General features: G+C 34.5%; 2 protein-coding genes across 6 annotated transcripts; one reads left to right on the top strand and one right to left on the bottom strand.

Moving 5' to 3' along the window:
- Positions 1–268: 268 nt before the first annotated feature.
- Positions 269–5,814, top strand: LOC101213428 (tRNA (guanine(9)-N1)-methyltransferase). Its single transcript, XM_004139469.3, has 3 exons — positions 269–790; positions 3,621–3,980; positions 5,385–5,814. Exons 1-3 carry the CDS (start codon positions 371–373, stop codon positions 5,604–5,606), a joined length of 1,002 nt encoding a protein of 333 aa, XP_004139517.1. The 5' UTR covers positions 269–370; the 3' UTR covers positions 5,607–5,814.
- A 3,147-nt stretch (positions 5,815–8,961) lies between these two features.
- Positions 8,962–15,997, bottom strand: LOC101212946 (transcriptional adapter ADA2b). Of its 5 annotated transcripts, none has more exons than XM_031890168.1 (13): positions 15,552–15,997; positions 14,720–14,775; positions 14,309–14,487; positions 13,929–13,994; positions 13,648–13,773; positions 13,493–13,568; positions 13,022–13,085; positions 12,885–12,943; positions 12,693–12,779; positions 11,789–12,011; positions 11,298–11,508; positions 10,627–10,950; positions 8,962–9,358 (listed from the first exon to the last, which is right to left on the bottom strand). In XM_031890168.1, exons 1-13 carry the CDS (start codon positions 15,599–15,601, stop codon positions 9,167–9,169), a joined length of 1,713 nt encoding a protein of 570 aa, XP_031746028.1. In that variant the 5' UTR covers positions 15,602–15,997; the 3' UTR covers positions 8,962–9,166. The 5 variants fall into 5 exon arrangements, with proteins under 5 accessions (XP_031746028.1, XP_031746027.1, XP_031746030.1 ...); XM_031890167.1 differs by having other exon boundaries at positions 12,693–12,782; positions 15,552–15,996; XM_031890170.1 differs by having other exon boundaries at positions 12,693–12,782; positions 14,309–14,482; positions 15,552–15,995.
- Between the last annotated feature and the right edge of the window lie 1,152 nt (positions 15,998–17,149).

The following is a 17,149-nucleotide window of genomic DNA, read 5'->3' as shown; positions in this document are numbered from 1 at the left end:
TCATAATGATCTGAAGCTGACAGTTAAGATAATCGATCGTCATGACTCTCAATCGATCACGATTAGTCATTATGATTGATTGTAAAGTTAGCTATCAGTTATTACCATCGGTTATCAATGATCACTCATCATAGGTTAAACTCAAAAGTTTTCAAAAACATATCACATTCAATCAATAAAAAAGGACATGAAACGAATTTGGTTTCTTAATCCCATAAATTTAATTGCAAGTGTCCAAACATAATGCTAAACCAAACCCATCGGCAAGCACCGGTGTGTATCTTATATCTTTTGTTCACCATCACCATCTGCCTCAAGGCAGTTTACAATTACCCTAGTTTATGTGTAACTCTTCATTTGGTAGCCAACAATGGAGGCTGTAGAAGAGAGCCACAACCCTAAAATGGATCCTCCCTGTTCCTCTTCCGCCTGCAATCCTCCTGAACCTCCCCTCTCCAAGAATGCCCGGAAGAAGCTTCTGAAGCAACAACGTTACGAAGCGAAGAAAGCGGACAAGAAACTTCAGGCTAAAGAGCAGAAGAAAAAAGACATCGAGCGCAAACGGAAGGAATGGGAAGAGAAACTGGCCAGTGTTACGGAGGAGGAAAGAGCCAAACTGATCGAGTCTCGGAGAAATCTGAGGAAGGAGAGGATGGGGAAGAGGTCGGAGGACAGGGAGAAGAAAATTGAGAGACTCAGCACCGCCAGAGATTATGGCCAAAATATTGTCATAGACCTTGAATTTTCTCACCTCATGACCCCTTGGGAGATTCACAGTCTTGTTCAGCAGGTCTTTTTTTCTTGTTACTCACACTTCACTTGGTTGATTAACTATTTCTGGTGCGAATCGAATACTTTTTGATACTATATATATGTATTTTTAATTTTTTACTTATAAAATGCTGTCTATATTTAAGAGGTTTGTTAAATGTTTCTGGTAGATGGAAATGGAATGACGGGCTTCTTCTATGGTTCCCTTTTAGAAGTGAAATTGGTTGTTATTCTTGGAAAAGCACCAAATGCTGCCTGAGATAACACAAACGCACGACTTGAACTCCTCCTCCCATCATTTCAATCTCCCAGCTTAATTACTTACGAAATTCGATTTTCTTATTTTTATTTCCCACTTTTGTAGTGTTCACCCATCATTTTTTGTCTCTTTTTGCAAGTAATAGAACATCCTTTCAGTATCTCAAAAAGATGCAACTGCGTTGGATTCTCCTGAAATCTTGTTTCTTGCAGTTGAATGCATCAAACTACCCACAATTTGGTTATATAGTATGTCGTTCTTCTTTCTTCATGGTCTTTATTTAGTTCCAAGCCAGACTCAGTTGGAGTACATATAGGGTTGCAATTCTTCATTTGAATACTAGTAAAATTTCTTGCTACGAAGATTCGAAACTCTAAGGAGCTCCTTGTACAAAAAAATTTCTTTCTCCTTTTCCTCTTCGTCTATGTATGACAAAATACCATAACAACCTCCTTAACTAAACTAATGTACTTTTAGTATCCAAATAAAAACCTAATGGCATTCCTATCACCAAGCTCTGGGAAGATGTAAAGTCTATTACTTTTCAGAAATTTGTATGCACGATGCTAATCTCCAGTCTCATAACATAATGGTTTCAGTTGAAGAATTGGTTAAATTTTTTGTCTTGGATATGCATTCAACCAAATGAAGCTTCCTTATAATTTCCTTAGTGTGTTGGATAAATTCCCCAAACATTTTGACGATGAATGAAAGGTTTCTATGGATCATCTATCAAGTATTCAAGTGGGATATTGCATACTTTGATCTGAAAAATACCTGCTTTGCCTACAGCTTTTGGACACCACTTCTAGTCTGCAAGATACCCTACTGACTTTCTAATATGGTGCATTTGCAGATGCTAAAAATGTTAATGGAGTCCACTTATCAATTAAATGAAATGGAAACTGACCAATATAATGATATACATTTGCAGGATAGTGGGATATCCTACTGACCAGTTGGAGCAAGCATTATTCTTTTTTTTTTTCCTTTTATATTCGTGAGTGTTCGGGCTAGCACCTGCACACCTGAACTAATTATACAGAACCCACCTGATCTTACAACATTTGGGTGTCAAGGAAACTTGTTGGAAATTAATTCTTAAGTAGATGACCACCATGGGTTGAATCCATGACCTCTTCGTTAGTTATTGAGACTGTCTTCTTTTATACCACTAGGCTAACCCATGATGGCTAACAATCATTATTCGTTTGATCTATCTCTCACATTGAGGAGTAGCTTAAGCTTCTACTGTGGGATTCTTACCTTCTGTTTCCAACATTAGAAGTTTGTATGTATAAGAAACAATCATCGACTTGTAATTACAAAAGAATAGAAAACTATGTGCCAAAGGAATAACAAAAAACACTTCAATTGGGGCATAAGAGAAGTGAGGTTATAGGAGATAAAGAGAAGGTTAAGTTTTACACTAACAGAGCATTAAAGCAATATGTATGATTTACATCAATGTAAATTTTTTGACCTTGTTTCACCGTTTTTAGGGGGAAAAACCCTTAAAACATGATGAAAATGAAGTTAATCTTCCCAAAAGAGTTTCCTATTTTTTATTTTTTCTTCAAATAATATTTACTTATTCATTTTAATGGATTTTATGAGGGACCATTAATGTATTTGTTCATATTCATCCTTGGTGTTCTTTAAAATATAGGTCGTTCTTGCCCTTAGATGCAGAATTCGCATACAAATGATTTTCCATAGTAAAGCCACCAACAGATTTGAAAATGTGATCTCTGGGGGAAGTGTTATTTATCCTTGATGTTGAATTACTTATCCCCTGGTCTATTAGGGTCACATACTTCCAAGATTGACGTGTGAGATTTCAATGTTTACTCCATCTCTATTGGTTCCGTGATCCACCTCTCCATACCTACTAGCCACCTTGATCTTCAACCAATCAAATATTTGACTAATCTCACCCTGTCAAAAGACTCGAGAACCATTGGAAGATGGAGACAAGAGAATAAAGAAAAAGAGGAGAGAGCATCATCGGAGTCACCCTTTTCAAAATATGAACTTTTTATGTTTTTAATAAAAGCATAAATTTATAGGTTCGAATTTAACTCTGAATCTTACTATTATACAAGATTTCTAATGTGAGAATATAAGTTTATATTGCACCTAAATGCACGGTACTTCTACAAAATGTATGATGGGCAGTATTTAATTGGAATAGACTACTATGATGACTAAGATGGAATATTTTTTGGAGAAATAAAAGTGCATAGCATGACACATTTTACTGAGTACTTTTCCTACATTAGTTAGTTATCATGCCAAGGCATTCTAAAATACGTCATCATCCCTATGTCATAGCATTTCATAGCTGATTTATTCTTGGTTCACATTTAGTTATAGTCAGGATGCTGCTTTTTGTTGTGATGTTGAATTGGATCTTTTTCAATTTACAAGCGATTCATTTCTGAAGACTACTGAAAACTTTGACATTTTATCCTCATGCAGCATTCTTCTTTTGTATGTTAATTCTCAAATTAATTTAAGTAGTAATGATTCAATGATCTTTTGGAAACAGCAAGTTTTCTGAGTATCTTTATTGGGTAAAAACCTGCAGATAATGTATTGTTATGCTGTGAATGGAAGATGTCCTTCTCCTTGTCATCTCTGGTTGACTGGGTGTAATGGAGAAATGGAAACCCAACTGCAAAGGCTTCCAGGATTTGATAAATGGATCATTGAGAAGGAATGTAGATCATACATAGATGCTTTGCAAGAGCAGAAGGAAAATCTGGTATATCTTACAGCAGACTCGGAAACTGTGCTTGATGACCTCGATCTAAAGAAAATTTATATCGTTGGTGGGTTAGTTGATCGTAACAGATGGAAAGGGATTACCATGAAGAAAGCACAAGAACAGGAAATTCAAACAGCAAAACTCCCAATAGGAAGTTACTTGAAGATGTCTAGCTCTCAGGTATATCTTGGTTTTTACATGCTAATTACTTTTATTGACATTTTGGACTTTAAATTCTGTCATCCTGAACTTACAAAATGGGAGATTAAGAATACAAGTGTGCTCCAATCTTGTAACTACTTATTTTTGTAGAAAAATGAAAGAACGTAGAAAGGCATACAAGAAAAGGAATATCTAAAAAAGGAGCCTCATTAAAAGCTACAAAATAGAGAACTCAAACCAACCAGAATAAGACCCAACTGACAATTAGAAAACTCTTGTGCGCAAAGAGGCATTGAATTTAGCAACTTCCCAAATCTCTACAAAATAGAGAACTCAAACCAACCAGAATTAAGATGCTTTAGACAAAATGCATGAATGCAGCACTAACAAAAGGGAAAAGAATCCCAAGTATCAACTTTTCTATGTGATGCTGAGCATTGAATTTGACTTCTTTGAGATCTCAACCTTCCAAAAAGGGAAAAATGAAAGGGGGCTCAAGGAAGGGTGAAGGGACGCATGATAGATGGAAGAGGAAAATATATGTAAAGCTCCTGAAGGGGGCTCACAACTCAGTCTTCTCATTTGATGAAGGATGATGAAAACCAAAATAAATATAAATTTCCTGAAAAAAAGGGCAAAACTGAAGCTTGCATAATGTAACCTCCAAACTGCAAAATTGTAAACACGTTGAATGAAGCATGACCCAAAGAGGCTTATCTCTTATGATCCCACCCAAAATTCCTCTTAAAAGTTAATTATTTGATTAATCTCATGAAAACATTTCATGAATAGGGAAAATGGGAAAGCCTAAAAAGCTTATAGACCTATGGGTTTTATATTAGAGACTTTAACCCCCACCATTCGAGACACTCAAACAGGTGAGTGGAGCATACTTGCTCATAATAACCATATGCCACAAAGCGTTGGGCTCGGTACCGTACCCACTGAGGCTTCCTTTTGCAATCTCCAAGTTTCCAACAAGTAAAGTTAAAGCCCCACGATTCAACTTATTAGACAATGTCAAGTACAGTACTCCTTTTCAGACAGATTTATGGATATGGTTTGTCTTCTGCTTTTTATTGTGCAGGGATAGAGCACCCTTTCAATCATTTCAGTTTATCTTATTTAATCTCCGATTGAGAATACTTTCTGTATGGTTTTCTTCTTTTTGTTGATCAATGAATTTTTCTTTATTTAAAAACAATGCCAATAACAATTAGGAGCTGAGGCATATCTGTAGGCTGAAAAAGTGATTACAAAAGAAAGGCTCTTAACCAAATTTTGTAGGGCTGTAAGTGGGTCAATTAGGCTTGCTTCTTGGCCAAAAAACAAAGTGAGCTTAGGATTTTCGGATTTCCGACCTACAAGATTACAAATTGACCTCTTATATTTAATAAGTTATCTTACAATAGTCATTTCCAGGTCCTTACTGTGAACCAAGTCATAGAGATTCTACTCAAGTATTTGGAAACAAGAGATTGGAAGGATTCTTTCTTTGAGGTTGTTCCTCAAAGAAAAAGATGTGGAGGTGATTCAAACAGTGACCATCCAGTAGATGGGGAAGAAAATGGAGATGGAGACAACAAGAACGAGACGAAGAAGACCAAGTGTGATGAAGTATCTTCCAGTGACAATAATTTGTAATGGCTTTGACCAATTGTGAATCAAGTCATAGAGATTCTATTTAAGTATCTTATATTTTTTTGGTAGGATTATTTCTGTGTTAAAAGGATTCTGATTTTTCATATTTGACTAGCAACGTTGAGTGTAAAGGAAGACAATTTTTTGTAAAAGTTGAGTTGAAGAGCCTACTTCTTTACGGATGAAAAATAAATAAATAAATAATGCCTAACTCTGCCTGCTTTTAGGGGGCAATAATGTCAAGCTGAGAGTCAAGTGTCTGTACATCGTTTAAAACTCGATAGTTTTCTGAAACGTTCAAATTAGTTTTAGATTTTAACAAATCGACTAGAATTGACAAGTATTGAGGACAACATTGGCGTATAGATTTATTGTAATTTATACCAACTCCAGGCTACATTAAACTTCTACTCACATAATCTAAAACAAAAAAGGAAGTTTGAAATTTTATGTCCGATGGTTGATATCAGTATGAATGTCCCTCAAAAGTTCAATACTCTAAAATATAATTAGTTGTTGGGATTTAGATAACAAACCTTTATATTTGAATCCGAAAATATTTTTAATTATTAGGTTTAGGGTAATTATAATTGATTGTCATTTTATGAATAATAATTAAGGATATAACAACATTTAAATAAATTGCAAATATAGCAAAACTATCGTTGATAAACTTGTATCGTTGATAGTATGATCTATATGTGATAGATCAATATTTGCAACATGATCTATAGGTGATAAACACCTATCATAGATAGAATTTGACAATTTTTATTATCTTTGTGAATTTTTTAAAATGTTGTTATATACTTAATTATTTTGAATTTAATTGTTAAATTTACAACTACCCCTTATATTTAATTGAAAAATATTCTGATTACTTATGATATTTATACTAAAAGAAAATATCAATAAATAAATAAAATAGACCAAAAATTTAGATTTAGCATGCTTTGTCTTCATTCATATGCATCTTAGGAATATTTATTGCGGACTTAATTTATAGTTCTTATGATTGAGCTACCAAAAAGGAAGGTATTAACTAGGGGTGTAAACAGGTTGAGTTGGATTGGAGGACATTTCCAACCCACCCCATATTTTTGGGTTGGTTGGGTTGACAACTCGAATAACTGGAATAGTATTTCCAACCCAACTCAACCCTTAGGGTTGGGGTTGAGTTGGATTGTCAAACTGTATTGTTTCATAAACCTTTAAAAACTGAGAGGTAGATTGAGAGAACGTCAGTGACAATGCACCAAAACGCAATGAAACATCAGTGGCAACGCAACAGAGACTGAGAAGGAGAGACAATTAGAGACGGTGAAATGAGAAGCCAACAACAACAGAGACTAAGAACGAGAGGCGTGAAATGAGAACCCGAGACTAGAGGGAGAGGGTGAGTCACAGAGATGTGAGTCGTGACATGAGTTTATGTTGAATGAAGTGAGGCATGATAAAAATTTACTATTTACTAAATTATTAATAAAATAAAATATAAATATATAACCATAAATATAGATATATAAGCATAAATATATAACTATAAAGAAATATATATATCATTATTTCGGGTTGGGTTGGATTGGGTTGAACCTAATTTCAACTCTCAACTCGAGACCTGACCCAACCCAATCCAACCCAAATTGTAAACTAAAAAGGCAAGTGAATGATGGTTTTATAAAACAGATATACTTTAAAATTTTCATAAACATAACATATAACCTTTACAAAATCTCTTTAAATTGAACATTTCTAACATTCAAATACTCATTTAACTCAATATACTCTATACTCAGGAAAAATTAAACAAGATAGTAGAGCACCTTTGGTCATACTATCTTGATAAACCTTGATCAAATAGCAGAGCACCTTTGCTCATACTATTCATAATAAACTCGATCAACATAGTAGAGCACCTTTGGTCATACTATTCTTGCCTGAACTCGGTGGTAGCGACTAAGTGGTCAACATAGTTCTATACCCCTGACTGTGCATATTGACCATCGAGAAGTTGGTATATAGAGTGCCATGGTTTTCTCTTTAAAACCATTCTACTAAACTCATGATCATGTCTTTCATAAATCATTACTTGCAAATCTTATCAATAAATACATGTTTTGATAAAAAACGTTTCTAAACTCATGCTTTGGAATATTTTTCGAACTATTATGCTTCAACACTTTTCATAAATTAAGCATGCTTGATGAATAGAAATAAGACCTATCACAACTTTATAGTTATTTCAAAGCATACTTCTTTAGAATTGTTCATTTAAAAATTATTATGTTACTCATAAATCATTTATTCTTCACTCATTGATTGCAGATCAAACCTTTGGTCGATATTTATTGAAGCATAAAAATAAGAAAAATGGGGGGTATTCGGACATACGGTCATAGGAAACCAAGCCCGGGACAAGTATGACCTTGACACCTTGCATGTCATCCATCTCCTTCTTATTAACAACAAAACATCTTGTCATGCTATGCTTATCACCAAGCCCCTTTCTTTGAGTTTCTTATTCCCTTTCCATGCCATGCCTATTCCTTCATATCACCAAGCCCCTTTCTTTAACTTTCTTCTTCTCTCTTAAGTTTTCATGGAATTCCAAACATGGTACTCTTATAACACTCTTATAATCACGTGCTTTCTACGAGTTTGGAAAATGTCGCTCAAATGCGGTTTTTAACCATGTCTTGAAATAAATTTTTTTTTTAGTCCAAATCACTATACTTGTCTTTATGGCTCTTTAATTTGGCCATAAATACTAAAAATCTTGGTACAAATTCTTTTTGGTACATTAAAGCCTCGGGAATTAGAAAGAGTTTCAAAGACAAGGGGTGGAAACCCAACCATTCAACAAAACTAAAGATGGAGAAGGAGAAGAGTTTCGGAGGCAACATGTTGAAACAAAGTCCCAATCTTCAACGAAACCATTCACAGAGAAGGGAATCAAAGGTTTCATAGAAGAGGGATTAGGAGAAGTGTTACATAGAAGGAAGAAGATTACGCCCAAAATCATGAAGGAGTGTGAGAGAAAGTGAGAAGCATTAAGGGATGGAGAGAGACGGAAAAGGGGGATTATGAAACCTAATCCGAGCCCCAAACAAGAAGTGAACAATTTAAACTCACTCCACTCGGAGCCCAAGCATGCCCTCAAAGTACAAAAGACCCAAAATGGTATTTAGGCTTTAATTTATTGGGCATAACCAAAAATATTTATAACAAACAACGGATTGATTTAACAAAGTAATTGTACGGTTGTTGGATGAGTAATATAGTATTGCTGACAATGACAGATGGTATGCTGTGCAAAAACTTAAATACTGAAAAGGATTTAATCATAAAATTTGAAAGATGGAGAGCAAAAAGGACTTTGAATTAAAGCTATAATATAACACAATTTAATAATATGGCATTCTATTCTAGTATGAATACTGGTCAGTTACTCCTACATTCCAAAGAGATGACTAAATTCTAACTTTCTTTCCATTACATCAAGGGGTAAATAATTGAACTACAAAGAGAATTGGAACAACAATGAAGGACAGAATCAAATAATATCAAGACTGAGCAATCCCCTTTTTGATAAGCATCTCATAGATTCTGTCAATTTTGCTTGGATCAATCTTGAATAAGTGATGAGCATCAGATTTCTTGGTGACATTGCCATTAAAAATCTCTACCGATAAAACTTCTTCCATCCTTAGGTAAAGAGGTGGAGTTAGTCTAATTTCACTGCAGAGTCTTTTTTCCTGCCAACACAACAAAAATTCCAAACTGCTTTAGAAAAAGTACTTCATGTTTTAGACAAACATGATCCAACATGAACCAGCAACAAGAAATAAAGTACAATCAAATCTACTTTTCTAAGATGAAAACTGTTTTGGTGTGTTTCCATTTAGAGGAAAAAATCTACAAATTTCTTTATGCTAAATCGTGAATGTTTCAGCTTATAGTGAACTATATGTAAACATTTGGATGGAAAGAACTAAGTGGTTTTTTCACACTTCTTCTCAAAGCTCTTTATGCTCTTCTTGATGCTGCTCGACTAAAGGCTTCTTGGTGTTTATCCAATGAGGGGTTTTCAATTCATGACATCTACCGCAGACGGGTTACTTTTAGTGAGACTCATTAAGTTTGCAGTTTTGGTTTTACTTCCTTAGTTGTATATTTTCCCGTTCTGTTGTTTTGGCTATGTTTTTGGAGCTTTTATGTCTCTAAGGTTGGATCGATTCTTGAATTCTAATTACTTGCGTCTTTATGAAAAGTCTCGTAATCATTTTCAGAAAAAGTGAACTGTGTCTTGTCTTAACGTTTCATCCCCCATGACAGAAAATTATTTTGCATTTAAAAAAACTATACAAACTATGACATTACTTGAACAGCATTTTGAATTCTAAAAAAGATGTTCAGGGATGATGATTATAAACAACAGTACATCACACAAGAATAACTTTTGTTGTCTCTCTGTTATTTCCCCCAAACGTTACTTCTAAAAATCTGTCAAATGAGCTTTTTAAGTCAGAAATACTATTTTGTAATTCTCAAATCATACATTCTTTTTTTCCTCATCCACGTCAATTGACCCTAATTTTCAAAAGGAGAGCTAGCTAATAAAGCTGAAAGCTGTCCAGAATTGAATAGAGTTGGTAGCTTAGATGGGATTACACTCCTATACACCAAGGTCTCGGGTTCCCTTTGCTCACCAAAAAAATTCTCTTAATCTAGTGAAGACTTAGTTGAGGAGATAAATAAACATAGCAGTGTAGCAAATTAGCAAATTAGCTTCAAGGGAAGCCACTTAGATTTTCCCAAGATTGAGAGGGTTGTCCCACAATGCCGATGAAACTGGGTTCTTTTTAATCCTTTCTATATTGTGGCTCTGGCTCCAATCAATCCTAAATTCCTAATATGTGAATAATTTTTTTTCTAAGAAAAACAACAGTAGATTTTTTTTTCTAAGAAAAACAACAGTAGCATGTTCGTTGTAATTAACTAGTAAGTGGGAGATTGCACTTACAGCTTCAGAAAGAAAATCTGCACCATTGAAGCCCAACATATCAAAGTCGTTGACAGAGCCAGAAAGAGCCTGCACTGCTGGTCGTGAGTTTGAATCCTTGCCAGCGGATTCGGATGGTATGAACATGATTGAATTCCCCTGACTTCCAGGGCCTGTAAGATTACCATCTTTCACTCTACGATCAGCTTCTTCAGATTCTCTTTTCCTTTTCTTATCAAGAAAGATCTCTGCCTCAGCTGGTGTGCGGTAGCCAGCCAGTCTGGCTTCCTGCATTGTTATTCGTAGATTGATATGCATAAGATGAACTGAGACTGCACCTCCTCTCTTCATCAACAAAATGGGTCAAAAAGCAACAAGAAAGCATTCTTCTTTCGAATTTCAGTAATATAGCAAATCAAGCTCCACAATGACTAATTAAGGCAAGGTACCAAATACATATAATCATCCAAACAGCTCTAAGGATCCTTTATAAAGATGCAAGTGTAATAATCTAGTAGCGTGCAGTTCTATGAAATAATAGTTGTTAGGGCAAGTATGCAAAGAACTGACTGCACTAATTAAACAATAATCAGACGTGTTATGAAATATTGACAGCATATAACATTCATAAAAGAACCAAAGAAACAAGAATCTAACATAAATCTGCATAATGAAAATCGGGGTTTTCAAACCTTAAGGTCTTGAATTCTTTTCAAGGTCCGATGCTCTGCAACAATTGTTTGAAGCAATTCCTCGTGTTCTTCCTTTGAATGGAATCGCATGAAGACATCATATTGACGACATATTGCCCTTTCTTCAGCTGATAATTCCTTTTCAAAAGAACTTGGATAAAGTAAATTTCTTTGTAGTATAAAATCTTTTCTCCGCTTCCTCTCATCTAGCCTGCAAATAGTTGTATGACATCACTACATAAAACTTAGGGAGAAAGAACTAAAGAAACGATAGAAAAGCAAACAGTTGTTGATGATACAGGATACTTTTATCTTACAAAGTAACTCATATACAAGTAAAACATCAGATGGCTTAAGACAAGTTACACTAGATCTAGCCAAGAAGCGTTCAGCTCAACTAGTATCTATATGACTTAGGACTCCCATTTAACTAAAAGTTACGTTAGATCTATTCGTAAAAATACATCTACCAATGTTTTACAAACTATTACCTCTTAGAATATATACGCAAAACTCTCATTTTCAGCTCTCGCTCATCCTCGCCATCAGCATCCTTAAATTCCATCTCCGCTAGCAGCTGCTCAGCCTCATTATCATATTCTGGATCAAACTCCTGTCTCTTTTCATTGTAGCCACTCAACTCTAGTAAAGAAGGACCCTTATTTGCTTGAATATTAGGTTTCTTCCCTTTAAAGATCCGGTCTGTTTGAGAATCTGTCATTATATCACCATACAAATTTAGCTTCAACATCTCAGGAGGTCAGGATCTCTAAAAAGAATGTGCAAATATTTGAAGAATTTTTTTTCTTTTTTATAGAAACAACTTTCATTGAGAAAAAAAATGAAAGAATACAAGGGCATGAAAAACAACCAGCCAACCAAAACACCCCAACTAAAAGAAGGGATTCCAACTAAGTGGAGAAGAGAATATAATTTATATTTGAAGAAATATATATCAAGGTGTGACTATACTATCTGCTGAAAGAGAAAGTGGAGAAGGGACGAAAATGTCCACTAATCAACTAAGTCTCATCATGACATACTCCGGCCAAAAGTTATCCTGAAACAATAATATGGTTGCCAGGGGGACACAGTCATGAAAGATGGTAGACAAAGCAACCTACAGAAAACACAGTGTTGGGCCTAATGAAAGAAAGGATAATATAGGTCGTCACTCACCACCCTCATTATCAACAAAGTTCATGACTCATATCCAAAAAAACAGTATAGAAAGAAAGCCTTGGCTGGAGATCTAGAAAGCTAGAATGCACTGAACTGACAATCAATTATGAATAGTTACACAAGCTCCCAGTAAAAGGATAAGGTTTAAGATCAATTTAAAAGACACATTTATCAACATTCAATTGCAATCTCAAGAATTTATCTACACTTGACCTTCCACTTTAACGAGGCTATCTTTAACTTGATTTGCAGATGATGCTTTCTTGTTGGCAGTGGCAGTGGCCATATTGAAGCTGCCCTCTTCTACAATATAATGAACAAGCAAAGTATCCAAGGATCACCTTATCCATTAAACATGATATACCTCCAGAATCCATCAACACCAAATAGCCATGTACACCTCACCTGACGTAGAGCTTGAAGATAAACGGCCAGAAGGATCTACTTTATGCGTATCTTCAACTCTGATAATAAAAGGACCACATTAAAGCGAATGTAGGGAAATAAGGAAAAGAGAGAAAAGACATTCAAAGTTGATATACTTCACTCTTGAAGGAGAGAATGGGGACTCTGCCTTCAAATTAAGCTCCCCAAGCATTGAAAATCCTGAAGCATTATAAGAAATTAATCATAAGCTGGATCATCAGAAGAATGCCAGTATCATATGGAATAAAGCACAATAAAGGAGGTATAAGAACTTCTGCATTAGTTAACAATTGTTTCTTGAACTCATGAGACTATAGCTTGTTTATCAAGAAACAGAAGAAACATTGGTCAGTCCGCAGCCTGCTATAATTTTTAAAAAGCCATTTCTCACAAAAATTAACTTATCTTCTAAGATAAATTTGTCTAGCAAAATGTTTCTATATAATGGGACCTAATTAACACTCGTTTCCCATCTTAACAAAAATCATAGTTCATTCAAGATATATCTTCAAGGCCCATGACAGGATGTCCCTTTGCCAACTTGATCGCCAATATAGCTCATAACATAAGACGCATGTCTGACTAACCTTTCTTGTCTTCACCATGTCCTTTAGCCATAGCAAGGAGCTCCTTTCTATTTTTTCCAACGACATGAGACATGTCCTGAGAAAAATTCAAAAGTTACCTGAAAGAACCAAAGTTCTAGGAGAATCAAAATTTAGAAGTGTTAAGAAACTCCTACCGGTAGAGGAAAATATGGGGAGTTCATATATACACTTGAATAATGTTCTATGCATTGTTCTTTACTCTTTGTTCCCACGTGCTCCGCAACTTCTGCCCAATTCCAGAAGCCATACATCTCGATCCCCTACAGTATGCAATGTGAATATTCATGGCAAAAGAAGAATACACATGACAGGGAAAACCTCGATGTTGTTTGGATATACCCTTTCCACTGAGCGTTGGAGCTGGCATATTATTTTGGGAGACATTTGTAAGGGAAATTGAGAGAAAATAACATACCTCTAAAAGTAATATTTCATCGTCTGCATTCCAGTCTGGGCAAATGAGTGGGAACGATAAATTATCCTGTCAAGATGAAAACATAATCAGAAAAGCATATGCATATGGTTCAATTTGAATTCGGCAACAACTGTAATTTTTTTAGACTGACATAGAAGCTATGATATGTTGTTTTAATGCACCATTCTTTTCAACTTAAGACGTAATTCTATCCAGAGGGAAAATAAGAAAGGTGGTCATGACAAAAGGAACACATCCAAAAATATTAGCCTAAGATTAAACTAGTCCACTTTCAAAGAAAATCAGATCACCATTCTTAAAAACAAATAAGTTTATACAATATCTAAGAGGAAATACAATCTATTGGAATTGTTACTAACCATAACCCTGTATGGGTGATTGCTTTTATGAGGTGTCAACTCAGCCCCAACAGAAAAGCATTCTATACAAAGATCGAAGTCAGGGCACATGGCACATTTGATGCGGATTTTCCCTGTAATGTCTTTAATGCAATAATTGCAGTGGTATAAAGCTTTTTTGCCTTCAGTTGTCCCCTGACCTTTCTCCCAAAGAAGTTTATAGAAGGAAAAGAAAATGTGAGACAAATAAGTAGTTCAAGGCAAGAGCAAGCAATATTTAAACTGCAGCTTTCTACTTGTAGATGAAAAAGAACTTCTTAATGAACAGAAGGTATGAAAGTATAGGAAGAAGAATCAGCATAAAGTTTTTTTTTTTTTTTTATGGCAGGTGAATTCTCTACTTTTAATTTCTTTTTTTTTAAAGGAAATCACCTGGCGTTGTAGATTCCAAATTATCTCCACTAGAAGAATTTTTTTTTCTCCTAGATCTGCAGCATCAAGAATGAAAGTCCATGTAAACAATGCAGAGCATATTACACAAAGAAAAAGAAATTAAAAAAAAAAAGTGAAGGAAGAGAAGTAGAAAATAAAATAAACAAACGCCTTGAAGGAAGCCAACAGATCCAAAACAATATAAGAGAAAATAAAATCAAGAACACTGATTTGTATCTCATGAATTACAACCAAAAAAGATGGTGAACATAGATATGTTAAAACATAAACACATGAAATGGATATTCATAAACATAATGGAAGATTATATTTCACAAAAAACACAAACATTTGATCCTATATAAGGTATCTTCCGCTCAAAAACTGAAAAAGATTTCACCAAAAATGTTAAACCAAAGAATAGAACATGGCACATGAACCTATAATCACTAGTGAGGTGCACAAGAGACCAAAAATACCGAGCCTGGCATCAAATTTCACAGCAAATATGTACTAATCATCAGACATTAAAGAAAATCCAACTTCCAAAGATTTAACAAACCGCCCAAATAGTAATTAGCACAGTAGAAACCACTCAGATATGTAATCAAAGTTGGTGTGCTACCCTGATTAAGCAGAAAGCATTCCATTCACTCAAATGCACTACTATTCAAAGACGTATTTCTTCTCCCCATTATAGGAAAAAGAAGATTGCAATACTCAATCGAACACGCAAAGTATATCTTTAAAAACTTCAGTAAAACCTCGAACCAGCAAACATTCTCATAGATAGAACGAAAATACAGAGAGAGAGAGGAAGAAAATTGTTAACCTCTGAGTGGGGTCCTCGTCGGACTGAAAATTGCCCCGAGAGCGACCCATTTGATTTGGGGAATTAAAGGAAGATTCCGAGCAACTGGGCAAGTGAGTAATGAACAGAAATTGGCATGTATGATTGAAATTAAGTGCCCCAGATGGAGGGCACCATTGATTTGGGAATTTGGGGGCTGTAGAAGTGTTTAATACGAAAGCAATCTGTAGTTGTGATGATCCCGGTTGGGAAATTCAGTTGTGGGGTGAAAAAAACAAAAAAGGATAAACTGGATTTGGGGGTTTTTTGTTTATGGATTATCTAAGTAGGTAAAGTATGGATAAAAGAAGAAAGTAGCGTGTGTTTGATATTGAAACGGAGAAGAAAGCGATTCCGACAGTGGAATCCTGAAACCTTCAGTTCTGATACACCGAAAACGATGAATTGAGAGAGGGCGTATTATCAATTATGTGTGTATTAATAATTAACATTAATATTATTCTGGTCAATACTTATTATTTATCAACCTTTTCATAATAACTTTCAATACTCCCGGGTTGGATTGAGTTAATTTAAAATATATAATAAGTTTCAAAGGGTTGAGTTAATTTAAAATATAGATTGAATTTAGAATTGAGAAATTGTGTTGGGTGGCAATTATTAGCACTTCAATTTTGCAAATATAACAACTTTATAAATTTTGTTGATATTTTTCATTTTTATTTTTTCATTATTCCAAAAATGCCCTTATCTAAATCTCTACTATTTTCTCTTTCCACTGTTCTCCTTCTTCTCTTTATATTTTAACGTTCTCTCTCACTTTTTAATTCTCTTTTTATAGTTCTTCCTCTTTGTGCTCTTCTTTGTCTTTCGATTTCTATCGGTCTTGGTTTCTCTTATTTGTTTTCTCTATCATTCTTTTTTAGGTATGTATTTCTTCATATATTCTTTTTTAAAGCCCTTATATTCTTTCTTATATTTTGGCGTCTAAAAATGGCAAGGGATTTTGATAATCATATTTTCTTTCTTTTTCTGTGAATCAATTATCATCTATTCGAAATTAAGGCTATGATTTGTTCTTCCTCATCTCTTTTATTTGTTTTTCTATTTGTTTTTTTATTTGTTCCTCATCTATTTTACCGAATGGGGTTTTATAGAGTTTGATTTTGTTTTTTTTTTAATTTGTATCAATATTTTATATGAGTGATTTGATGTACTTATATTATATGTATTAGTTGATTAATACACTTACTACGTGTTTTTTATTCTCTCAAAATAAATGTAGTTCATTGTAGTTATGGTTAAACTTGCAGTCATTGTATTTCATAGTGGTCAATGGGATGACAACAATGCTATGTGGATTACAAAACAAATTGTGCTTTGGTTGATGGAGTGATACCATCATTTGATTCTTTTATGATCTTGATCCGTATTGAAATTTAGGTTGAATCATGTATTGAACTTTAAGTTTTGTTGCCTATAGGTAGTAATGGTGTTCAACATTTTATTGAAGTCATTCCGCTTTATAGCTTTCAAGATTAATTTTGAGTTTAGGACGTTGAGATCTAATTCAAGATCTATTGAGTTGGGATGTAATAAAGATGGTTGTCTTTGGTTTG

This window comes from Cucumis sativus, chromosome 1, assembly GCF_000004075.3.
Source record: "Cucumis sativus cultivar 9930 chromosome 1, Cucumber_9930_V3, whole genome shotgun sequence".
NCBI classification, from domain to species: domain Eukaryota; kingdom Viridiplantae; phylum Streptophyta; class Magnoliopsida; order Cucurbitales; family Cucurbitaceae; genus Cucumis; species Cucumis sativus.
Note: the sequence above shows the minus strand (reverse complement) of the source record. Positions and strands in the feature narration are given on the sequence as shown.